At 52.2% G+C, this 26118-nt stretch overlaps 1 protein-coding gene across 2 annotated transcripts in view; it reads left to right on the top strand.

The window, feature by feature from the left end:
* The first annotated feature begins 1594 nt into the window (after nucleotides 1-1594).
* Prrx2 (paired related homeobox 2) overlaps nucleotides 1595-26118 on the top strand; it is a 34900-nt gene continuing 10376 nt past the window's right edge. The window contains exon 1 of one of the 2 annotated variants that reach the window (XM_028757161.1): nucleotides 1595-2005. In XM_028757161.1, the coding sequence (XP_028612994.1) occupies nucleotides 1749-2005 (257 nt within the window). In that variant the 5' untranslated portion in view covers nucleotides 1595-1748. The remainder of the gene's footprint in view (nucleotides 2006-26118) is intronic. The other variant, XM_028757160.1, reaches the window with a different exon arrangement.

Genomic DNA, 26118 nt, shown 5'->3' with positions numbered 1-26118 from the left:
TCCCCCTCCTCTCTCTCTCTCTCTCTCTCTCTCTCTCTCTCTCTCTCTCTCTCTCTCTCTCTCTCTCTCTCTCTCGTGCATGTGAGTGCTAGGGCCTGCCTAGGAGTTGAATCTGCCTGGAACTGGAATTACAAGTAGTTGTAAGCTTCCCAACATGGATGCTGAGAATTCCTCTGGTCTTCTGTAAGAGCAGGAAGCACTCTAACCACAGGGCCATCTTTCTCTAGCTCTCTGCCTTCTACCTTGCTATAGGAGCCCTGAGATTATAGGTGCCACTGTGATCGGCCTTGACTTGGATTTTGTTCACACAGCAAGCATTTCTGCCAACTGAACCATCTCCCCAGCCCTCATCTCCACTGCTTTACTCCTCTTGATAATTTATTCAGCAATCAAGCAAAGTAGGGGCTAACATACTTGCTCAGGGTCCAAGCATGGTCTTGATGTGAACACAAGAGGCTAGATCAAGAGCATTGATGTAGGACATCTCTGTTCTGTGTGCTCTGAACGGAGCCGAATGGTGACTACATGAGTAGATGAAGGATACGACCGTGACTACAGCGCCCCCAGACCCTAATTCATCATATAGGCTCTGGGCCTCACTTTGCATAGTAAATAACAGCTTGGACGGAGCGACTTCAGTGGGTCTCCCAGCACTAGAAGGAGCTTTAGCCTTTTCTGTTCTGCCCTGCAATGGAACGGAAGCTAGATCATCTCCCGGACCCTTTGTAGTCTCCCTGTGTCCCTGGGAAGAGACCCAGGGTGCCACAGGGGTGGGTCAGAGTCTCTTGGGAGTCCTTCAGGGTGGGTCTCGGGAGGATTTTCTGCTGTCCTCCCTGAAGACCCCGGTGAAGTTCTTTTTGGTGCTATGACTTCATGCCTCTCTGGCAGTAGCAAGGGGGCAGAAGGCAGTTTTAGGATAAGAAACTGGAGCACTGAAGAGTCTCCGTTCTTCTCACCCGCTGCTATTTCTCTGGGCTTCCTTGAAAAAGTTACATAAAAAAACAGACCTCGTTTGTCTTCCCCTCTGCTGTCACTCATCTGTCACCCTGGCTGAGCCTCTCCCTTGTGCACCCCAGAATCCGGAAGCTCTCCCCTCCCAACGTGGTTTTCCTTAGGAGAACTGCTTCTGGGGACAGGCCCATAAGTGTCACCTACTGCGACATGAGAGAAAAGGCCCAGCCTCCATCCCAGAATCTTCCTTTCAGCATGGAGGGAACAGGGTGGTCCTCGAAAACATCTGATTCTTTCCTTCAGAGTGGGAACAATGAGGGAGAAGCCGGAAAGCTTTCAAGGCCGTTCTTGGCTTCGTAGCAAATTCGAGGCTAATCTGCAAAATATGGGACCCTGTCTAAGGAGGAGTGGACTGGAGGGGACAGGACCCGTCAACTTTCATAGAGTGCCCCACCCCCAATATGCAACATACAGAGGCGGATTCCCCACCCATCACCTCCAGGGACTCTGGTTGGGGGATTTAAAGACACCTCCGCGGGATTTGGGCACCCCTAAACTGCATCCGAGAGTCCGAGGACCCCGTCCTGGCCCCGCCTCCCGCCGGACGGCGCAGGACGCGGGGAGGGGAGCTGGGGGCGAGGTCCGCCCCGACAAGGGGCGTGTGGCCCGGGCCGCTGGCTAGCTAGCGACCGGCTCGTAGGGGAGGGCAGAAAGTTCGGGTCCCCGACAGACTGACTTGAGAGCCGGCGCAGCGAGCAGCGGGAGGCGGCGGCGGCCGGCAGAGGCGCGGCCGGGGCATGGACAGCGCGGCCGCCGCCTTCGCCCTGGACCCGCCAGCGCCCGGCCCGGGGCCCCCGCCCGCACCCGGTGACTGCGCCCAGGCGCGCAAAAACTTCTCGGTGAGCCATCTCTTGGACCTGGAGGAGGTGGCGGCTGCCGGGCGCAGGGCTGCGGGGCCGGTGCCGGGGCCCGAGGCGCGAGAGGGAGCGGCGCGCGAACCGTCCGGGGGCAGCAGCGGCAGCGAGGCGGCGCCGCAGGACGGTGAGTGCGCGGCGTGGGAACCGGGCAGGGGCAGCGGGACTCGGGCTGCGGGACTCGGGGTTAAGGGACCCCTTCCTTAAGGAACTCGGGCTGTGGGGTTCACTGGCTGCGGGATCCACTAGCGCTGGAACTTTAAGTTGGTGGAGTCTTGTGAGACTGTGACTGTGGGATTACACGACTCCAAGATCTCAGCTACAGAGACCCATGAACTACAGGATCCTGGCTGTGGGATCCCTGGGTTGTGGGACACAGAGTTTGCGAGACTGTGGCTGTGGACCCCAGCTACAGGGACCCCGTAGCTGCAGAATCCCAGCTGTGGGCACTGGAGGACTGGCTTGTTCTCAGCGGGAGCCTCGATTCCAGAAACCGCAGCCCAGTGGTGAGCTGCTGTTCTTTCTTCGGAGGAGACCCTCTTTGAACCAGATCCACTTAAGGTCTTGAGGATGTGTGACTTGGGGAAAGCTGGTTTCCCTTGCACTCCATAACCACCTACCCTCAGAAGCTGGCATCGTCGCTGTTGGGGGAAACTGAGGCTGTGGAGGGGCCGAGCCTCTAAGCCAAACTTAGTTTAGGACCTTTGAGCTAAGACAGGTCTTCAGAGGGTTTGTGGGGGGGTGGGGGTGGAGATATCTGCACAACCACACCCTTCAGTTTGGGGTGGAGGAACTCTCAGATGACAGCTAGCTAGGCCTGGTTCCCCTGAAGAGGTTAAAGGTCATCTGGAAGGGGCTTTAAAAATACCACCCCTACACACACACACGCACACACACACACACACCGGATTATAGAGTCTTCACTTCAGCTTTTCAAAGAAGAGGGAGTTACTGGGAAATACAGATGTAGGGGTGGATTTGGGGGAGGTGAGGCAGAATGAGGGCTGAGAATGAAGCAGAAGTCCCAGTTTGGATAGTTTCAGTGAGGAGCAGGACAGTGGGAGGGCCAGAGTCACCAAAGATCACCAAGGGGTTGGAGAGGGGTGTCTGGGGCAAACACTTCTGTCCCCTAGCTCTGAGACTGTACTGTCCCACTGGATGGATGAGACACCTGTCTATCCCCAAACAGTGTGTAGAGAGCGGACAGAGCAGGGGTTGGTACCCACCCCACCCCACACCTTCCCATCCACCTCAAGGACTCCACTTCCTGTGGAGGGTCAGGGTTAGAGGGGTGCTCAAGCAAGCTGAGAGCCTCTGCTTTCAGACAAAAGGGCTTCCTATGGAGTCAGAGGAGACAATGGCACTGTCTCAAAGAAAGGCTGTGAGCACATGTGTCCAGGGACATCCACAGAGCACCTTCTGATAAACCCCCAGTGCTAGCAGGCAGGCATGGTACTCAGCCCCAGGAAGGCCCCTGCCTTCTGTGCTGGTGACCACTTCCCAGCATTTGCAGGGGCCTGGCCGCTCTCTTCCCTCGGGTGTTGGGTGATGGATGATGACTGAGCTGACAGCCCTGGGAGTCAGCTTTTAGATCCTTGATGGAAAAGGAGAGGGAAGGGGGCCGCTCAGGCCAGAGGTAGAGCGGGGTGCCATAGAGCTCGGAGTTCTCTCGTTTCACCTTGATGACTGAGGGGTGTGGGGCAGGACAGAAGAAAATTAAGAAGAAAATTAAGGTGATGGGAGAGAAGGAAGGGGTAGACCAAGGAAGAGGTCTGGTGAGGAAGCAGAGGCACTGGCCCTGGAAGGGAGCAGACAGCACAAAGTCTGACTCCTTTGTCATGTAGCTAGTCCCCAAATGGAAGCCCTCCCCACCCCATAATCCCAGACTGCAAGTGTCAGCAGAGGAGCAAGTGTGCAGATGGTGCCATTGGTGGCCACTAGGAAGCTGGGTGGGTACTGGTGCCCCCTGGAGCCCCAGGATCTGGCCACAGTCCCTGAAAGCCCACAAGAACTGCCAGGCCTTTACTGAGGTACAGCGTCGTGCACACTAGGGTGTTTGAGGACAGAGGGTATGCTAGATGTAGGTAGAGCCAGGCTGGAGACCCAAGGGCAGGTTCGAGAAAGCACTCATCCTCTGCTCCGTGCCTTGGAAACTGCATCCAGATTTGCCCTGGACTATGGTGGTTCAGGGTCACCATGCCAAGCTTTGCTCTAGATTGGAGTCTGCAGAAGGAGGCCGAGGCAGCTTCCTGCTGGTCCCCTTGGGTCCCCTTGGTTAGTTGTCCCTTCTTACTGCCATGGATTGGTGGCTTCACAGTACCAAGGATTCCAAAGATAGGGGAGGAGGGACCTGTCTTTTTTACATCCTGGTGAGCCCAGAGCAAACTGCTGGAAAGAGGTATCAGCTGGGGGGATGAGCTTCGAGCCCTGGGGTGTACAAGGCCATGGTTCTGTCCCCAACATAGGAAGGAGGAAGGAAGGGAGGAAGGGAGATAGACTTGAGTGCCTGGACTCGACCCCGGGGGAGCACACATGGGCCAGGACTCACCCCCGAGGCAGCACACATGGGCCATGGGCTTTACTGTTAACTCTCTAATCCTGAGCCTTCAGCACTTCCAGGACACAGACATTCTTGAAAACCAATCTTCTTGTGGCTTCTGTGGAGTTTTTTCCCCCTAATAGTTTATTCCCCCCAATAGAAAAATACAGGTTATGGGGGCTCAAATGAATAATAACTCTTATTTTCGTCCTGCTAATTAAACAAAACAAAAACAAACCAATCAAACAACCACCACTACTACCAGCAACAAACTACATTTCTTTTGTTTTTGAAAGCCACCAGTAGATCCAGCCTAAGTCTGCCAATGACTTACCAAGGCTTTGCTCCCTCCCTCCTCCCCTCCCCCCCAGAACTGGCTTTTTAAGCTGTGGCTTTGCTAGTGACTCAGAACAAACCAGGGTCTCGGGTTCCTTCTGAATCAAATGCTGAGCTATGCCAAGCACGTTAGGAAAATAAACCTGCGTTCACTGCCTTTGCGATGGCATACAACAAAAGAAACCACATTAATAACCTCGAGTTTCTTTAAACCATTCCCTCCTGTGGCCAGGGCGGAAACCAGGCCATGGACATGCTGAGAAAATAAACATGGCCCCAGGAGCTAAGCAGAGAGGCCTGAGTCAGGACAGGCTGGGCCCTGCTCAGAGCTGGTACCTGTTTGGAGAAGCACAGGACTCTGGGTTGCCATGGGGACTCTCAAGAGGATCTGATGTTGGGTGCCGGGACACCTGAAATCCAAGGACTCAGGGGAGCTAGGCCTTTGTGAGCTGAGTGGCAGTTGGTAATTGGAGTGAGCCTAGGTTAGGTGGAGGACCTGTTCCTTCCCCTTGACAAACAGAACCATGGGGCTACCTGGAAATGCTGGGTAATCAGTGGGTTTCAGAGATTAGTGCACTTCAGCCCGTCTGCAGTGTGGTCGTCGGCATCTGGCTCAGTTTGTTCAGAAAGCATCTAAGCTCATCCGTGTATCATGTGTCCACACTTCTTTCCTTTTCAAGGCTGAATGATATTCCACTGGATGGACAGATCATATTTTGTTTGTCATTTTTCTCATGAGCAGACATGGGTTATGGGTAGTGGTGCTGTGAATGTCAGTACAGGTTCAAAGGCTTAGGATTCTTTGAGGTTTGTTTCTCTGCATGGAATTATTAGGTCATGTGGAGTCAAGCTGGAGACCCAAGGGCAGGTTCAAGAAAGCACTCACCCTCTGCCCCGTGCCTTGGAAACTGCATCCAGATTTGCTCTGGACTATGGTGGATCAGTGTCACCATGCCAAGCTTCGCTCTAGATTGGAGTCTGCAGAAGGAGGCCGAGGCAGCTTCCTGCTGGTCCCTTTGGTTAGTTCCAAAGATGGCCAAGGGCTCCAAAGATAGGGGAGAAAGGTTCCTGTCTTTTACACATCCTGGTGAGCCCAGCCCAAGCTGCTCCTTTCACTGTGGGTTCTAGAGAGCAATATGGACATCAAACTGATCTGAACATTGAACTAAGGTTGCCAGGTTTACAAGCAAGTACTTTTATACACTGAGCCATCTTGTCAGCCTGTCACCTGTGGAATGGGACCAAGGATTGTTCCTTATGGGGATGAGGCAAGCCCTAAACAGTTATGTGACACATAGTAGTTGCTCAATACAGAATTTCCAGACAGCTCCATGACATACTTAGAGAGCTTATGGCTCTCACAATTTGAAGGCCCAGAGAGGTGGAGCAACCTGGCCAAGGTCTCACAGCTGGGAAAGGATGCCAAGTTGGCTTTGGGACTCCAAGTCCAGGCCTCTCTCTCCAGCACAGCCTTGTATGTGGGTGAGAGAAGCTACGAGTAGGGGTTTCTGGGTGCTAGGGAGACTGGCTGTGGGGCTTGGGAGCTAAAGAGCTGAGGAGGTGGGAAATGGGACCGGAGGACCAATGGGATGGATGGATGTCTGCTGGCTCGTCCTGGGGAGGGGTGTGATGGTAGGGAGGACTTGTCCTAGGGAAGAGATACTAGGGGACTGGGGATGCTTAGTGGGTGGAGTGCTTGCTTAGCATGCACAAAACCCAGCGTTGACCCCCGGCACAGTGAGTTAGGTGCATACCAGCAATCCTAGCACAGGGGCAGTAGATGCAAGCAGATGAGGAGTTTAAGGTCGGTCTCAGCTACATCTTGAGTTCAAGGTCAGCCTGGGCTACATGAAAACCTGTATCCAAAAAGAGGCAGATTGTGGTTGCTGCCCTGTTGGGAGAGGGACAGGCAGGACTCTGTAGGGATGGAACTGAAGGCAGTGAGAGGCATGTAGGGGGAGTGGCTAGGAACCCAGAGGCACCTCAGCCAAGCGTCACGTGTTGAAGTCCCACCTGCCTTGTCTTCTCTCCAACCCTGTGACTGTGACACACGTCCTTTGACTATTCCCCACTCTGTAGAGAGGAAAACTGAGGCTCAGAGAATACCAGTTATGTGACAAGGTAGCTCACTCTAGTTCCACATAGGATTCTAACACAGGTATGTCCTGTCCCAAAGCCCAATTGCTCAGTCCCAAGTCATCAGTGGAGCCTTGGAAATATGGAAGTGGCCTGACCAGGGCTGCCTCGCATGCTCTGACAGGTGCGGCTGCACTCAGGGGCCATGAGATAGTAAGGGGAGAAAGAGAGAAAACAGAAGGAATCCAGCCGCGTGCCACAGGCATGGAGGAGAGTTGGGTGTCCAGGGGTAGTTTAGGGAGGAAGCATGAAGGTCCCTGTCTCTTCCCTTCCCAACACCCATCCCCAGCCAAAGATGGCAATGTGACAGGAGGCTGTTCCCCTAGCCCCTGCTTCCTATCTGTCCAGTCTTCTGTCTGCCCACAACTCCAGTCCTTTGGTCTCAGGCCCTGCCAACCTGCCCTGCTGACCCCCACGCAGGAGCTGGCATAGAGCAGATAGAGTGTAGTTTGCTAAGAAAAGACTGGCTACCTGCAGCTCTCTTCCCAAATGCTATCTTTCCATCTGGGAATGAGCCTTCCGCTCGCAGTAGAGAAGGTTCTTGAGCTAACAAGCCTGTCTCTCCATTTTTCTCTCTGTTGTAGTTTAGGGGTGAGAACATTGTCACCTGCTAGCATTTCAGGACCACATGCTGTCTGTCCTGGATTCACAATCACAGAGTGGCATGCAGACTAATGCACACATGCCTCACCTGGTGTGTGCATGCTTACACACCCACTGTGAGGCTCCAGCTGGTCTAAATAGTCCCACCAGGCTTTGGGTGAGGCTGGCTCAGGCCCCCAGACAGTGTCAGAGCAGACATACCTGGCTACATGAGCCATGGGTTAAGTGCTCTTAGGAGGTGTTGAGTAGGAGAGAGGCTTCCTGTTCAGAGCTTGAGGGAGGGCGTGTCTCCATATGCCCTTGTGGTGGTCAGGGCCACAGACTGGGTGTCATCAGCAGCACACACTGAGCCATCAGGGAGGGGCAGGCTTGTCAGACTGACAGGAGCTGAGCTATCTGCTGTCAAGTAAGAGGCCACAGCCACCATCCACGGCTTAAGGATTTACCAAACACAGCAGAGAAACCCAGAGGCCAAGAACACAGCTTCTCTAGTTGTCCTGGAGATCAGAGCACTGATGTCCTGCTGGCCCCAAGCTTGGGTCTCTTCCACATCTGTTTGTTCCCTGGCCTACTCTCGGTGGTGGTGGGGGGGCAGAGGGCTGGTGATGACAGGACACCATCCAAATGGGGCCCTTTATGGGTAATGATATTTTTTATTGTGCCCCTAAAAATAAAACACACTCTGGAAGAGATTAGCTTGGGACTTTAAGATGGATTCTGCTTGCCTGTGTGTGGGATGGGCAGCCAGGACATCGCTGGTCTCGCTGGTAGGGCTGTGGGAGGGTCTAGGAAAGGGGGCCTGAAAGACCGAGCAGTGGCCTGGCCTGAGCTGAAGTCTTCAAAGAACAGCCTGGTGTAAGATAGCAGAGGAGCATTGGGCTTAGAGCTGGGTAGCCTAGAAGCTTCCATAGAGGGGCCCTGTTCCCTCCAGCCCTAGACCAGAATAAACTCCTCAGCAGCTCCAGATATGTCAGGTGTGAGCGTACCATCTCTGTGACATTGCTGCTCAAGAAGATGCTGTGGGTGTTTCTATACAGGGGTCAGAACATCTGAGTTCCCACCTGATCTAACCCAGCCTTCCACCTGAAGCCTGGCCAGCCTCCGAGCCCAGCCTCTGCACCTCGTGGGTGGAATCAAATGGCTGGACCACCTGTCTCTGGACATAACAAGATTCCATCTGTGAAGCTGATGGAAATGTATTCCCAGACTCTGGGGAATCAGAGTTCCTGATCACAGACCTGGGTACCTGGATATTAAGTCACCTAGCTGCAAGATTTTGTGTTTATTTAGTTTGATTTAGTTTTTAAAGCCAGAGTCTTATGTAGCCCAGGCGGGGCTAGAACTCACTGTATAACCAGGAATGACTTTGACCCCAGATGAATCCTCCTGCCTCCACAGCCCAAAGGCTAGGATTATAGATGTGCTGTGCAGTGAGCCTGGGGACCTGTGCATGCCAGGCAAAGCCCTCATCAACTGAGCAGCAGCCACCGTCAGCCCCCAGGGGGGTTTTATACCCTGCTAATGATCTTCCAGAGCCAACTGCATCCATTGCCGCCTCTGTTTTACTGACTGAGAAACAGCCTTCTTGGTGACAGAGCAGTTGTGTAAGGTGCTATGGAAACATGGAGTTGAAGGATCTGGAAGGGTGACTACTCAGCAAGAGAGCCCCAAGGGCTAGATAGATAGCTGCTTTCATCTACCCAGTGTTTGACATTGCCTAAGCACCTGCCCTGGACCAGCCCAAGGCATCCTGAGAGGTTGGGATAAAGCTTGTGATGGAGTAGAGTCCTGGCTGGATCCTCAGTGTCCTGACCCTGCTCCCGCCCCAGGTGTGGCGTCCAGGGTTCAGCTGGGGCTCATCATGGAGCTGGGTTCTCTATCGCCCTGGTTTCTATCATCCCAAGGTCCCTCTTCTCTGCCACCCTTCCTTTTCCATCACACCTCCTGTGGCTCCCTTTAAGGGCGATCCCCTGGGGATGTGTATTACAGTCCCCAGTGGGGTCATTTCTTTCCATCAGTTCCACCTCCTTCCTGTCTCCCCATCCTTCCCACCACCGCCCCCTCCCCCATGACAGCCTCCCTTCTTGCCTTGGGTGAAGCCGTTTACATGCCAGGGATGGCGTTATTAAAAATGACATTTAACCAGGGCTGGAATTACCACGCGGATGGCTGCAAACCTCGGAATCAAAGCAGAGCCGCGGGGTGGGCGCGCCTGGCAGGGGCCTCGCAGCCTCCCCGCCGCCAGAGCTCTGCGAAGGCTTCCCACATAAAACCCCCACAGACCATCCAGGTCTTGAAAGCCAGCACACCTCCTTTCATTAGACTAACAAATAACCAGTAACAGAAAACATCTGTTCACAGCAGCCCTAATGCTCTCAAGATGGACTCTGGGTGGCTGGGCTAGCCAGTGGGCACCCAGTGTGCGGGGGTGCAGGTTAGGGCTGCTCCCACCCCAGGCTTGCCCACAGGCAGTGAGGCCAAGAGCTGCTTTTTCCTGGTGTCTTTCAGGCTTGGCCATTCACTCTCCCTTCTCACTGGTAAGGATTTGTAATCTGAGGGTCTGTATGCAAGAAGTCGGGGTTACTGGATGACAGACACCATAACCCCGACATTTAGGCATGATATAGGATTATCACTAGAAATTAGAAATCCAGTTTTGAGTCCTGGCCAGGCTCTGGGCCAGCGGTGTGATAGCGTTGTGTTCCTCAGAAGGTTTCTTGCTGTCCCCTACACACAGACACAGACACAGTTAGACACACACACACACACACACACACACGCACACACAGAGTGAGTTTAGTCTCCAGAGCTGGCGGGATGGTGGCTCTCGTGCCCTTATAGAAGCCTGGTGCCCTGTAAAAGCCCCCTTCACTACCAATCCTGGTCTCCAGAAGCTAGAGCGACCCATTGCTAGGGCCCAGAAGGTTGAAGGCCAGCAGAAGTCTCAGTGTGAGCCCCACAGATCAAATGTGGAGAAGACGGGCCTGTTTCCTGCACTAGGGAGAGCTCAGGACATCCCAGCACTGACTTCATACAGACATTTTGCCTTTCTTCTCTTCATGGCCAAGCCACACAAAGGATCCCCTGCTGTCCCGAGAGACAGTGATAGGGGACTGTCATTCTTCTGTCACTGCTTCCTCGCCAGCATCAGCTCTGCCTGCTCCTTTAAGGAAGTAAGTGGCAATCCTTTATTTGGTCATTATTCATTCTGCACACAGGCACTGTGCTGGCGTTTACCATGACCTGGCCAGACTTTGTCCCTGAGGGCTTGGAGCCCAGCAGGAGGGCAGTATAGTCTTGCTTCTCCTTAGCCCTCTGCACTCTGCCCACGGCTGGTTTGTCCTGGCAGCCCATGGTGAGGTAGAGCAGGGTGCCCCATGTCCCAGCTCGAAAACCAGAGTGACTTCTCCATGGTTACCCAGGGAATGTTTAGGGAGCACTGCAGCCATGTCGCTGTCCGCTGTCCGAGGCTGCAGATGGCCAGGTTGCTACCGAGTCCTCTTTCTGTATGCTGCCAAGGTTGGATTTCTTTCTGTCTGTCCCCTTCCCACCAAGAATCTGCTGTGAGAGAGTCACTGGGCTCCCGGCTGGGCCTGCCTGAGGCTGGGGTTGTGCTGTGCTGGAGGAGGGAAGCTGGGTAGAGTTTCTTTAAGACATCCTGTTTCAATTGGGAGGCCAAACTCTCCTGCTGAGCTGGTTCTCTGGGTACCACAGCCCACAGAGGGAAGTGTCAGGACTCTAAGCGGGAAATGACTGGAGACAAGAAGTAAAAACTGCTGCTCTGGTTTCATCAGGAAGGAGAAAGGAAAGATCCAGATCTAATAGTAGCTGAAATCAGGTTCATTATTTAAATATAACTGTTGCTGGGGCTGCAGATTTGGGTCTTTCAGGGGTAGGGGGGATCTTGAGGGCTCTAGTTTCTATTTCAAGGCATTGGAAGTCAGGGTGGGGTCCCTGTTATCCCTTCCCTTGTTCCTTGCCTGTCTGTTGAGGGTATCACACATGCCAAGCCTAGGCTGGGCTCTGGGGTGAAGGGGCTGCCTAACTCCTACCAGAGGGACAACTGAAGAAGGTGTTCTGGAGAAGACAGAGTCTCAGAAGAGACCTAAAGTTAGAGTAAGGTAGCTAGGGGTTGGGGTCCGGGGGTTCTGGGGAAGCAGGGAAAGATGCAGAGGCTTTAGGCAGGAGAGGAACCTGTCTGTCCCAGAAGCAGGAATGAGAGGCAGGAGATGGTCCAAGAGTGTTTCCTTCAAGATTGGCCATTATTGCTGGACAGTGGTGGTGCATACCTCTAATCCCAGAACTTGAGAGACAGAGGCAGGCAAGTCTCTTAGTTCGAGGCCAGCCTGGTCTACTGAGCTAGTTTCAGGACAGCCAGGGCTACACAGAGAAATTCTGTCTCAACAACAACAACAAAAGCAGCAGCAGCAACAACAACAGATTAGATTACCATGGTTAGAGCCAGGCCTGGTGGCACAGACCTATAGTGAAAGGTACTCAGGAGGCCGAGGCAAGATTTTGAGCTCAAGGTCTGTGTGGGCCATTTTATGAGAGCCTGTGTCAAAAAAAAATGTAGAACAAGGGTTAGGGATGTAGCTCAGTAGTAGCCCTTCCTACCATGATGGAAGCTGAGGCCCCTGAGTTCTACCTTCAGTGCTAAGAGAGAAGAGAGAGAAAAGATTTCCCATTCATGTGCACAGGGGATAGTTCCCCACATTTGTGGGTGTCTGGAGTGTGAAACCAGCAGCTCCCTATCCCTGAGGTGGGGTTCTCACAATTACCAATAGTCTAAAGTGATAACAGCTGCCCTGAGCCTTTTGGGTTACTCAGTCTCCAGAGGAGCTGCCCACCAGCCCTGCCCAGCCCTGGCCTCTGCTCTAAGATCGGAGCTGTCCCCACATTAGGGACATTCAGAGGAGCTCTGGAGACTTGTAGGGTGGGAGAAGCCATGAGTCTGTCTGGCACCAGCAGGTGCACAGAAACACACACAGCTTACAGTTTGGTTCCCTCTCTCTGACACTCTGAGGAGGGGCAGACACAGTGTAGTCTGCTGGGGGTGGGGTTGACCAAGGAAAGGTTCCCAAGTCCCACAATCTGCCTGGTGGTTTTGCAGGTACCTACTTTCCAGCCCAGTGCTTCCCAACCCACTGGACACAGTCCCTGGACCCCGGCTCAGCTTGCCCTGTGGCCCAGGTCCTCTCAGAGGGGACAGCATTATCGTGCTGAAACCCCTTGCTGTTTTAGTCTGGCCTTGCTGGTTGCTGCCATGCGGACAGAGGCATATGTTGCTTTCTTGTCTGTGGCATCCATGTAACCGTAGCTAATTTCATGACAAATCCCATCCCCAAAATACAGCGCAACTATTTTTATAATGTGGTGTTTGAGGTTAAAAATTCAAATGAGAGATTAATTGCTGTTTTCAGATCTGTGGATAAGATGGCTTTGTGTCCCCAGAGCCGCACGAAGCCTCCCACCGTGCATAGGACACATATGTCCCTGCTTGGCCTGGGCTGCTGGAATATTTGGGTGGATGTGATCTTTGCATTCATTTTGGTGTTGATCGAAGGTCTTACTACCTTTGCTGCCCAGGGCCCAAAGGCATAAGTGGTGACTAGAGCAGGTCCCCTCTCCAATGACGTAGTAGCTCCAGTTTGGGAACAGATGGCAGGAGGAAAGACATTCATAGAATGGGAGTATCAAAGACGAAGGGTGAGGGCCTGATGAGCCTCCTCTGCCCAGTGCTATGGGCTCTCTTGTCTGCCTTCTTTCTTGCAACCTCCAAATGGAAGTGTAAGTCAGGCTCTGAGGGCAGGATGGATGGTGAGGCTGGAACTCTGCCAGAGAAGGAGGCATGCCAGGCTAGCCCTGTTCTCAAGAGAGTGGTATGGAAAGGGTCCCCCTTTGGCACACTGGGGTAATCTCAGAGTCTCCCCACAAGGCTTCTGGGCTCTGAGAGCTCTCAGGTTTGGTGGTCACCCTGGGGACCTGCAGTGTTCCTCCCTCTACAGTCCCAATTTCTAAAGATAGATATGATGTGCAGTCAGGAAACCATATCTTCCTGAGGGCTTGTTGCCACAGCGATTTCTCTATGCATCTAAGCACCCAGAAAAGTAGATCTAGGGAGGCCATGGAACCAGGGTGGCATCACGTAGCTCTTTGGGGCAAAAGGCTTCCCTCTCTGGAACTCAGTGGCTTAACTGGGTAGGTGAGGCACTGGCAACAGCAGTCCCAGAGATGAAGGTTGTGAGACAGGAAGCTACCATACCTGCCAGTATCATAATCATCGTCATTATCATTATTATTGTGATTTCCATTACGATTATTGGCAGCTCCTACATTGGAAAGAGAGAACTATTTGAGCATGCAGACATGCCTGGCAGCTGCTAGTCCCAAAGGACCTTCATCTCCTCAGCCTAGGGATGAGGGAGTGCCACAACCCTAACTAACTCCATATTAAGGCAAAAAAACAAACAGAAACCCTGTCCCTCTGCCCCCAGCCCACCCTGGGGTGGGACAGGGAGAGTAGGACTGGTTAGCTGGTCCTTTGCTGGCAGTTTGGATGCCAAGATGGAGTGAGAAGTGCATCTGTGACTCCACCCTCCCAGGAGAGCTTTGCCTGTTTCAGGGAACAGCTATAGAGTCCCAAGCCTGCCCTCAGCCTTGGCATAGCAGACTGATGGAAAGCCTGGGCAGAGAGCAGGGGCAGGGACACCCTGGGGGCGGGGCTCCATCCTGGGGCTCCTGCTGGAGGTGCAGCCCTCAGGCCACTAGCCTTTCCTCTCCAACCCCAACAGCCCGTGTGTCTGCCTGCAGAGCCACTGTAGTCTTCTCTGGATGAAATCTGGGTCAGCAGGGAGTCTCATTGGCACCCTGCTTTGTGGCAACAGCTAATAGTCTCTGTCTTAGGGGCCGCTGCTACCTATAACACACTGTGCAGGCCTCCCTTTCTCCTTTTGGAAGGCTCTGCCTTGCTTCTCTATCCTCCAGTCGGTTTCTTCAAGGCTACATAGCCATGCCCGGGCACAGTGGAGACTCGGCTAGCATCCCCAAGCTGTATTGCCTGTGGCACAAGGCTGAGGCTGACTGGAGCTCAGGAAAGGCTGTGAAGATCCAAATCGCCTGTGTGTGTCAGAAGGGCTCACCTTGCACGTGACAAGGACAGGACTAAGAGCCCCGGAGACAGCATCCCCAAAGTGGGTCCCTCCAGCATGGTTCTCCATAGACTTGAGGTACCGAGGGTGTCCCAGGGGTGGAGGAATTCTGTCCTCTCTCTGCCAAGCTAGGGACAAGGGCCTAGGTATATTGGAGCCCAGGCAGTGTCATCTACAGCTAGTAGAAATGTGTGTGAGAGCTTAGTTTGTGCATCTGTTGCCCAATGCTTTTCCAGCATGCAGAGGCCCCTGGGCTCCACCCCAGCACTGCATAAGCCAAATGTGATGGCACACAACTGTAAAACCAGCACTTGGGAGGTAGAGGCAGGAGAATCAGAAATTCAGGGTTACACACACACACACACACACACACACACACACACACTCATCCAGAGTCTCAGAACCCGAGTGGCACCCAGCAGTCCCTACTCTACTTGGTTTCTGTCCCTTCCTCTCTGGGAAGATTCCAACATGGACTGTTGAAGAAGAGAGTCTGGGGTTTCTTACAGAAAGAGGAGCTGGAATTATTAGGGGGTTCAGCTTAGGGCCCAGGACGCTTAGAGGGCAAATTATGCAGATAAGATTCACCTGTCTTTGGGGACAGCCACCTGACATGCACACACACACACACACACACACACACACACACACCAGCTGGAAGGGCTGAGGTTTACCAGGTTTGCACAGTTTAACCCCCACAGCCCACTCTGCTAGGTGGGTGAAGGGCACTGGCAGCTCTGCGCAGGACGTTAGATGGTGGGATTTGCCTCAGTGGAGGCTTCCTTGGGCTTTGTCTCACGTATGGCATCAACTTGGGATCTGCCGTGGTCAGAGAACTGAGGCTCCAGCAATCCGTCTAACTGACCGGCCCTGCGTCTGGGAGCCAGGGAGAGATTTGAATTTTCTTTTTTAAATTTAATTTTATTTTTTTATTTATTCACATTGCATCCCACTCACTGCCCCCTCCTGGTCACCCCCTCCCACAATCCTTCCTCCATTCCCCTCCTCTTCTCCTCTGAGTGGGTGGGGGCCTCCTGGGTTTCCCCCGACCCTGCCACTTTAAGTCTCTGTGAGGCTAGGCACTTCCTCTCCCATTGAGGCCAAACAAGGCAGCCAAGCTAGAACATATCCCACATACAGGCAACAGCTTTTGGGGTACCCCCTACTCTAGTAGTTCAGGACCCACAGGAAGGTCAGGCTGCACATCTGCTACATATGGGCAGGAAGGCCTAGATCCAGCCCGTGTATAGTCTTTGGTTGATAGTTCAGTCTCTGAGAGCCCCAAGGATCCAGGTTAGTTGGTTTTCTGTGGTGTTCCTATGGCCTTCAGGGCCAGTAATCCTCCCTCCTATTCTAACATAGGAGTCCCCAAGCTCCGTCCACTGTTTGGCTGTGGTGTCTGCATCTGTCTGAGTCAGCTGCTGGGTGGAGCCTCTCAGAGGACAACATGCTTCTGTCTGCAAGCATAACAGTATCATTAATAGTGTCAGGGATTGGTGCTTAACCATGGGATGGGGCTCAGGCTGGGCCGGTTTTTTGTTGGCCATTCCCTAGGTCTCTGCTCCATCCCTTGTGCCTACATTTCTTCCTTCCTTCCTTCCTTCCTTCCTTCCTTCCTTCCTTCCTTCCTTTCTTTCTTTCTTTCTTTCTTCCTCTCTTTCATTCTTTCTTCCTCTCTTTCTTTCTTCCTCTTTCTTTCTTCCTCTTTCTTTCTTTCTTTCTTTCTTTCTTTCTTTCTTTCTTTCTTTCTTTCTTTCTTTCTTTCTTTCTTTCTTTCTTTCTTTTGGTTTTTCAAGACAGGGTTTCTCTGTATAGCCCTGGCTGTCCTGGAACTCACTCTGTACACCAGGCTGGCCTCGAACCCAGAAATCTGCCTGCCTCTGCCTCCCAAGTGTTGGGATTAAAGGCGTGCACCACTATTGCCCAGCTTGTGCCTGCATTTCTTGTAGACAGGATAAATTTTGGGATGAAAGTTTCGTGGACAGAATTTTCTCATTTGAAAAAGAAATTATCTTTTCCCCTGCTGTACTGGCACTGTGGATGGAACCCAGGGCCTCATGCATGCTGGGTAAGTGCTCTATCACTGAGCTTCACTGCCGGGCAAAGTCCTCTTTTCTCTCCCTTTTTTTGTTTGTTTGTTTGTTTGTTTTTGTTTTTTGTTTTTTGTTTTTTTTGGTTTTTTGAGACAGGGTTTCTCTGTGTAGCCCTGGCTGTCCTAGAACTCACTCTGTAGATCAGGCTGGCCTCGAACTCAGAAATCCGCCTGTCTCTGCCTCCCAAGTGCTGGGATTAAGGGCGTGCACCACCACTGCCTGGCCTCCTCTCTCTTTTAAATGGATTTTTCTCCCTTTTCCACTTGGACACAGAGTCTGGGGTTCCTGGCCTGTACCATCAGGTCTGCTAAGCAGAATTTTTGTTTTTCTAAAGTAGATTTCTCCCACCCCTCATGCCTCCTCCCACAGCCCTCTCCCCACAGTGCACCCTGTCAGGTGCACACCACCACCAGGTGTCCACAGTCAGGCGGGGTCACCCTGGTGTGGGGCTTTGGTGGGTTGGACAGATGTGAGATGGGTGTCTACCATTGTGATGTCACTGCCCTGAAACCCGCTGTGCTTAGGCTCCCCCCACTCCCTTCTCTTTTCTGGGAACCTCCGACCTGTAATAATGCAGTGTTGCATTATCCTGCTGGGAAACTTGGACGGGGAGAGATGGTTCCCTTCTCTTCCTGGCACGAGTGTAAGGCTCCTCCTTCATGCCATGGCCATCTTCCTCCTCCTCCAAAGATGTATTTATTTATGTGGATATGTGCTTGTCTTGCACGTGTGTTCACGAGCTCTTGGGGGCCAGGGCTGTTGGGCCCCCTGAAGCAGGAATTGCAGGCCTCGGGAGTCAGTTGCCTGAAGGGCTGACGGGAACTGAACTCAGGTCCTCTGCAAGAGCAGTAAGGGCTCTTAGTGGCTAAGCTGTCGCTCCAGCCTTGTGTCACCTTTGTTGAGACAGGTCTTGCTGTGTAACCCTGGCTGACCTCAAAGGTGTGGTGATCCCCTTGCCTCCAGCTCCTGCATGCTCTGATTACATTCACCGCCACGGCCGGCTTTGGAGGTTTTAAAGTATTATTATTATGTGTGTTTGTGCCCCCAGCAAGAGTGTGGAGGCCAGAGGACAAGTCTGTGGAATTGCCATTGTCCCCTTCCACCTTTCTGTGGATTCTGAAGATCAAATTCAAGTCTTCAGGGCTGCTAACCTACCGAACCATCACACCAGCCCACAATTGACATTTTCATGTTTGTATTTTGAGGCTAGCCCAAACTAGCCTATAATGCACTATCTAGCCCAGGATGGGCTCTGATCCTTTCTCCTCCTTACTGCAGGGATTGTGGGTGTACCCTACAACATCTGGTTTCTCAGGGAGAAACAGCACCTCCTTTTCAGTGTGAGTGACAGCCTGCATCATGGGTTGCCCAAAGACTCATGGAGGACATCTCAGTGGCCCCAAGCTCACGACGTGTGAGCAAGAGTGCTGTGGGTGTCCTTGTGCAGGTGTTGGTGTGTGGACACTTCAGCTCACAGTCGATCTCGCCAGGATGATGGCTGAATTTGGCAGTATAGAGTTCAGAGAGAAACTTGCAGGCTAGGAGTTCTGCTGCCGCCCCACCCCCTCCACACTCCTGTTCTCTTGCAGTCTGACTGATAAATCTGTCTTTTGTAGTCTGATAGAAAAGAAGGGGAAAAAATAGGCAAATATGGAAATACAGCCTGTAATCTCAACACTTGGAAGTCTGAGGCAGGAGACTTCTTAGTAGTTGTGAGCTGGCCTGTCTGCACAGTGAGTATCAGGGTTACTGGGCAAAGCCATGTCTCAAAAAAAGAAAAAAAGGAGAGAGAGAAGGGGAGAGGAGGGGAGGGGAGGGGAGGAAAGGAATTGATGGAAGGGAATTGTAGCTCTGTCGGTAGCAGGAAGGGTGTCCTGGGTTCATCTTCAGCAACCATTGGCTGGGTGATGTGGGGCTTACCTGTAACCTCAGCAGTCAAGAGGTAAAGGCAGGTGGATTAGAAATTCAAGGTCATCTTAAGCTACATGGGGGAGTTTGAGGCTAGCCTGGGGTACTTGAGACTCCCTTCGCAAAAAAAAAAAAAAAAAAAAGTGAGGAGGTGGAGAGGTAGAAGGAAGGAAGATCAAAGGCACCCAGGGCCAGCCAGGCTCTTTTCTAAAGTGGGAATGCCATTTCACCTCCCAGCAGCCGCGACTGCTGCCTTTGTCCCTGCTTGTCTGCACTTGGTTCTGCGTTTGGTCCTTTGTGGCTGCTGTATCCCAGCCTCCTGGTTTTCAGGCGCCTTTGTTTAAGCATCCAGGAGTCGTCTCTCCTTGCCTCATACATCTTCTTTCAGGATGTGTCTGCAGACCTTCCCCATCCCCTTGTTTCCCAATCAAATTGTTTAAAAAAAAAAGTTTATGTTGGCCTTATGACATAATCTCAGCATTGCAGCATTGAGGGGCGGGGAGAGGGTTGGGGGCAGAGGCAGGCGGATCTCTGAGTTTTAGGCCAGCCTGGTCTACAGAGTAAGTTTCAGGACAGCCAGGGCTACTTGGTGAGACTCTATCTTGGAAAACAAAGCAAAAAATGTTTACTATATATATGAATGTGAACACGCACATGACTTGGTGCACACACGGAGGTCAGAGGACAACTGTCAGGAGTCCATTCCCTCCTTCCACTAGGGAGGGTTTGTCTTGTTTGCACAGAGCCCAGGCTGGCTGGTTCACGAGGGTCCCAATGACTCTGCCCTCCATCTGGGTTACAGACAAATGCTAGTGCTTGTGGGTTTTGTTTTGTTTTTGTTTTTAAATGTGAATTCTAAGCATTGAACTGGCGTGGTCACACTTGTGTAGCAAACAGTCTTACCTGTGGAACCGTCTTCCCGGCCCCAATTACCATTTAATTTTGTAAAAAATTTTATTTAAAAATTATTGCTATTACTGTGTGTGTGTGTGTGTGTGTGTGTGTGTGTGTGTGCATGTGATGGGAGTGTGTATCCAGGCTAGCTCAGAGAGGTCTAAGGTGGGTCCACAGCACCTACAGTGAAGCTTTTGGGGTGACCCTGCAGCACAGGTTGATGCTCCACACTCTAAAGGCAGGTGGGCAGGGCCAGCTCAGGCCAGAACTCCTGAGGACCCAAGGTTACTCCGTAAGTCTCCAGGGGCATTCTCAGCCCTTCAGTTCAGAAAAGATGCCAGCCGTCTGCACATCCTTGAGAGCTTCCCATCTAAGAGATATGGCGTGGAAGTTAGGCAAGGTGACGGGGTTTAGCTCAGTGGTCAGACTCTGCCACAGGCCCTCTACAGTACAGAGGGTTAAATTGTTTGCCGAGTAAGCATGACCACTCAAGTTCAGTCCCCAGAAACCACATAAAGTGGCCTTTCTGGAGAGCCAGGATGAGGAGGTGACAGATAAGTTGATGAGTGGTCCTGGCTGTAAAGCCCCTGATGGTCAGCTGCCTCAGCCTGTCACACACACACACACACACACACACACACACGCACGCACACGCACGCACGCACACGCACACACAAGCGCGCGCCTCCATGCCCCCTCTCAGCCCCACATCTTAGGGCATCAGTCAAGGGGAACACGACTCGGACCAGCTCACAACCTGCAGGTGAATTCAACTGAAGTAAAAAATATGTCTCTGTGCATACGGGTCTCAGGGCAGGGGATTAAACTGCGACCGGTGAGCATCTTCCCTGCTCGGAAGTTTGCAAACTGGGTTTGTTCTACAATCCAGACTTTCTCATTCCTGGGTGAGCAAGCACCCCAAGTGGATTTATGGGCGAATGAATGGGACCAGGTTCTTCTGTTCTGCCAGTTATGCAGCTCAGGAAAAGGTGAGTGCTGGCTTTGATGTGGCCCCACCTCCTTATAAAGCCCCTCTGTAGAAGGATCGCAGGACCCAGAGACAAGAAAGCCTGGCAGTTTGCAAGCACACGTGTACTGGGAGGAGCCAGAGGCTCCAGGAGTGCCACTCAGTAGCTTGGTGTAGCTCACTGCAATCTATTACCAGATACTGGAGTGTGAGGGAATACCCCTAAAAATCAGAGTCTCCTCTCCAGACCAACTAGGCTCATCTTTTGATGGCCAGAAAGGCCTTTGTAGGGCAGAACAGCTCTCAGGAACACCTAGGAACCTGGTTGTGCTCTGAGACCCTGCTGGGTAATGGATGGTGTTTGGTCACCCAAGATCCTGGACCATCCCAGGAAACCTCACATCCTCTAGGCGCAGAGGCTAAGGGTCCCGGAGAAAGAGGGGCTGCATGGCATTTACTTTGGGGTGACTGGATGTCTTACAGCCAAAGATGTGGTCTAGTCCAGTTCCTATGCTGTGCCTTTTCTCCATTTGCCCTCCCAGCCTCAGTTTCCCTTTCTGGGCGGTGGGGATGGGGTGGGGATGATGACGGTGGTACCCGGGATGCGACAGGGCGGGGCGCGCCGGGCTGTTAACGGTGTCTGGGCCGCGGGGCTGCGGCGAGGCCGGCGCCAGGGCCGCGCCTGGAACCAGATGTGGCGGCGCCGCCCTGGCCGCCCCGGCGGCTCGCACGCTCGGCCTGGCGCGCACATGGCAGGAGGCTGCGGGCGCGGTCCCCCGGGTCCTGCGACCCCAGGCCAGAGTGGCGAGAACTGGACCTGGGACCGGCTGAGGGAAGGGGCGACCCAAAAGCCAACCTCGAACCGTTCCTGCTCCTGGAGGACTGGAGACCCTCACGCCCCCAGAGTTTGTTTTGCTTAAGTCCTGCATAAGCTGTTTCAAAGCTGAGTCATCTTAGGGGCCGCCAGTTGGAAAGGGGAGGAGAGAAGGGGGTGCGGCTTTGAAACTCCGATTCTGCCATGGCTTGTCTGTCACCCACCAGACCAGAACAAGGGGTCTCATTGAGGCTTGACCCAGCGACACACTCTGATGTCCTCATTCCAGCTTTGGGATGCTGGTCTCTGGGCTCCCAGGGCTCGCTAGTGTGATCCGCTGGGATACTATATCCTAGGTTGGTAGAGGAGAGAAGAAAACAATGCAGATAAAATTCATCTCCGGGGAGGCCAGGCCAACCCAGTCCAGCTACAGAAGAGGTTCTTAGGGGAGGGAAGTGCAGTGGTTTGCATCCCTTTCCAGTGAGTGGTTGGGAAAGAGTGGTCCAGTCCTGAGAGACTCCAAGCTCCCTGGTTCTGATGTAGGAGGGGAAGGAAGGCTGCCCACCTCTACCCAACAGGCCAATTTCTTTTTGATGCTGTTGGCTCCAGGCATTTGCAGGGGTCAAGCATCCAGGGCAGGGGACAGTCCAAACTCTAAGAACTCCAGCAACCCCTATACCTCTCCCCAAACCTTAGAGGACTCATGGGCCCACTTCCCAGAGAAACTTAGGTCCAAAGAGCAGAGGTGGTGGAGGCAGAGAGGGAAGGATGGTTTAGAGATGGAATCCAATTTGTGTCTGGGGGGACTCTGGGAACTGGGTGCTTAGCATCAAACTTCAGGAAATTGGTGAAGCTGGTGGACTCGCTCTGTGTATGTGCATGCGTGTGTGCAAATGTGTGCGTGCATGTGTGTGTATGAATGTATGTGAACATGCACATATATGCATGTGTGTATGTGAATGCATTATGTGTGCATTGTGTGTGTTTTTGTGTATGTGTGCATTGTGTGTGTATGTGTGTGCATGTGGATGTATGTATGCACATGTATGCATGTGTGTATCTTTGTGTATATGTGTGCATTGTGTGTGTTTTTGTGTGTGTGTGCATTGTGCGTGCGTGTGCGTGTGTGTATGTGTGTGCATGTATGTATGTGAGCATCCACATGTGTATGTATGTATGTATGTATGTGTGTGAGTGTGTTCCATTCCTTCAGCCGTGAAGAGGGCTGCTCTCTGAGATGCTAAGAGTCATCCAGGAGTGAGACCTCTCTTCCTGGCACTTTTTTCTCTGCAAATTCCACATTAGAAACGGCCATTTAGAGAGGGCCATTAAAGTAACTTGCCTAAGTTTGCACAAGCATGGCAAATGTATTTCTGGAATTTCTTCCTTGAGGAGATGTAAGCAACACCTACCCCTTCCTTATAAGATTATTAAACCAAAGTTCACCTGGGGGAATCAATAAGTGTATTGGGTTTACTTACAGAGCATGAAAGGTTGCTTATGGAAGTGCGGGGGACCTCGAAACAGCCACTCTGGAAAGTCTTCACCCAGAAAAGATGATAGCTTCCCATAGCTTCATAGTTGGAGGACACACACACTTAATCTCCTCCAACCTATAAACTCTCTGACCTTTCGGAGCCTCTGGCCCAGGGCCATGAGCAAAATTGCAAAATTGCATACAAAACTGCAAAATTGCATACAAATGGCTGGTGGAAAGGCTGGGCCACTCGGGTGAGGGTCCAGTGACCTTATTCCTTCTTGAGGCACTGTCAACAGCCAACAAGCCCAGCCCCCTCCCTTGTAAGATCATGGCTGCTCAACTTGGAGGAACAAAGGTGTTCACAGCACCTTTAGAAAATAACTATGCCAACAGAGAGTTCTGTGTCCCAGGCACTGGTTTAAGAACAGCAAGGATATGAATTCATCCCCTTGTATTGGGCGGTGGATGGAGGGATTCCTGCTGTTCTTTTCACTGGGCTGGAGCTCAGAACACTCACTCCTAGTCTCCCAGCAGTGAGTGAGTCTGGGATTTGAACCCCACATGTTAGCCCAAGTATCCAGCATTTTCTCCAATGAGCTCAGTGATTCCTCCTCAGACTTCTGTGAGCTAGCTCATTCTGAACATCTGGCCATCAGACAATGCTGGGGGTAGGGATGTGGATGGAAGGCCTCCTATCAACTCTTCTTGACAAGACAACGGAAGGAATGCTTTCTCTTTAACAGGAGAAAAATCTTGAAGCATCCTAAGTGTCCATGGAGAGCGGATGGACTGGTTAAGCAAAGTCCCCACTGGGAAATCATGCCATCGATTGCAGGGACTGTGCAGAGGCGAGGACACCTGGCAGGTGTGGCGTGGAGACTGAGTGTCAGGCACCTGCGTCAGCCTAGTTCTATGCCGATTGCTTTGAGAAGCCTGATGTCCCCCTTGTCACCTTGAATCAACTCCATGAGATGTTAAGATAAAAATTGACAGAATAAAACCTATACACTCCTTGGTGCCAGGCATGTGAGTATGCCTTACAGACCATGGTCCTTATCCCTAGTAAGGAGCCTGCGACTCAGAAAAGCGAAGGTCTGCACTCACAGAGCTGGCAGAGATGGCAGGCAAAGCCAGGTCTTGAATGCAGCCATTGAACTTGAACATGTGGTACCCACTGCATGGCTACAGGGGCTGATCGGTGCGACAGTCCTGGAGTTGTGTAGCACACAGCCTGAGCAGATATATACCTTGTACCTGGAATGTCTGCTCTGAGTCCTGACCTGATAACCAAAAAAAAAAAAAAAAAAAGGGTGAGGGTGAGATGTCTCACATATGTGATAAGATTCATGATAGCAGTGTGGCAAGGGACACAGGACAGGAAGCAAAGGAAACAAACAACAAATATTTACCATGGTGAGGGATATAAAGACAGGGGCCGCTATTGTTCATTATTCCTTATCCTTAAAAAAGAGAATCTGAGCCGGGCGGTGGTGGCACACGCCTTTAATCCCAGCACTTGGGAGGCAGAGACAGGCGGATTTCTGAGTTCGAGGCCAGCCTGGTCTACAGAGTGAGTTCCAGGACAGCCAGGGCTATACAGAGAAACCCTGTCTCGAAAAACCAGAGAGAGAGAGAGAGAGAGAGAGAGAGAGAGAGAGAGAGAGAGAGAGAGAGAGAGAGAGAGAATCTGGTCTCAAGAACCCCTCTTTCTATTGCTTTCTGTAATAATGGAAACTTCTTTGTCTATCCTGCACAAACCTAGCCACAGGTGGCTACTAAGGCTGTGAGACACGGCCCGTTTTCAATCGGAGGAGTTAGGTTTGCATTCTTTGTTTTTAATTAGTAATTAACCAATTAAACATTTTTAGGTTTATTCATTTTATTTTACGTGTGACTGTTTGGCCTGCGAGTATGTCCATGTGCATGCCTGATGGCCAGAAGATGGCACAGGAGTGCCTGGAATCTGGAAAATGGTTGTGAGACATCATGCAGGAGCTGGGAATCGAACCCAGGCTCTCTGCAAACAAGAGTAACAAGTGCTCTTACCTGCTGAGCCATCCCTCTCACCCTAGTAAAACCAGAGAGACCAGAAGAGGGCATGGCATCCCTGGAGCTGTGAGTTGCCAGTGGGTGTTAGGAACCAAATTCTGGTTCTCTGGAAGAGGAGTGAATACTCATAATAGATAAGCCATAGTTTGTTTTGTCTTGAGATAGGACCTCATATAGCCCAGGTTGGCTCCAAACCCCATATATTGCTGAGGATGACCTTGAACTCTTAATTCTCCTGCCTCCACCTCCTGAGTTCTGAGTCACAGGCATGCGCAGACACACTGGCTTTCACACTTCTCTTGAATCAGTTAGAATTCATCCTCCAGTGGTTGGAGCTGGAAGATCCTCCTGTCTCTGCTCTCTACAGCCCTGGGGTGACAGCCATGAGAGGTCACTTGCAGCTTTCTACCTGGGTGCTGTGATCTGAACTTCAGTTCTCATGTTTGGCACGGCAGCCATTTTCTCCACTCAGTGTCTTCCCGGTCCCAGTGGCGGTGGCGGCTTCTTCTTCATCTTCTCCTTCTCCTTCTCCTTCTCCTTCTCCTTCTCCTTCTCCTTCTCCTTCTCCTTCTCCTTCTCCTTCTCCTTCTCCTTCTCCTTCTCCTTCTCCTTCTCCTTCTCCTTCTCCTTCTCCTCCTCTTCTTCCTCCTCCTCCTCTTCGTTCTCCTCCTCCTCCTCCTCCTCCTCCTCCTCCTCCTCTTCTTCCTCCTCTTCTTCTTTTTCCTCCTCCTTCTTCTTCTTTTTGTTTTGTTTTTGGTCTTTGAGGCATTGTCTCTCTGTGTAACCTGGGCTGTCCTGGCGCTCACTCTGTAAACCAGGCTGTTCTCAAACTCACAGAGATCTGCCTGCCTCTGTCTCCTGAGGGCTGGGACTAAAGGCATGCATCACCACACTTTGTTCAAAGGCTGGGTATTTTGTTTTGTTTTGTTTTGTTTTGACAAGGAAAATAGCACTGGTAGAATCCAATGCTATGGGTGCCCCTTGGAAGAATCTGGAAGATTTAATGTGAGCCCTGCTGTGGAAGGCCTGGATCACAGCTGGGAAGCTGCTTTAAGAGTGGACAGAGTCAGGCCTGGGACGTACGTAGCTCAGTTGGGAGATACCAGTGCTGTGTGGCTTGGGTTTGTTACATTACCTCTCTGATCCTCACCATCCCATACTGCAGACTGGGTTTAATAGTGAGGCCTTCCACGTTCTAGGAAAGGCTCATACCCAGCGTCGAGAATGCAGTGAGAGGAGGTGAGAGCCAAACGGGGCTGGGGAACAGTCCAGTCCTGACCACA

Source organism: Grammomys surdaster, unplaced genomic scaffold (assembly GCF_004785775.1).
Source record: "Grammomys surdaster isolate TR1022 unplaced genomic scaffold, NIH_TR_1.0 126133, whole genome shotgun sequence".
NCBI lineage: Eukaryota > Metazoa > Chordata > Mammalia > Rodentia > Muridae > Grammomys > Grammomys surdaster.
Note: the sequence above shows the minus strand (reverse complement) of the source record. Positions and strands in the feature narration are given on the sequence as shown.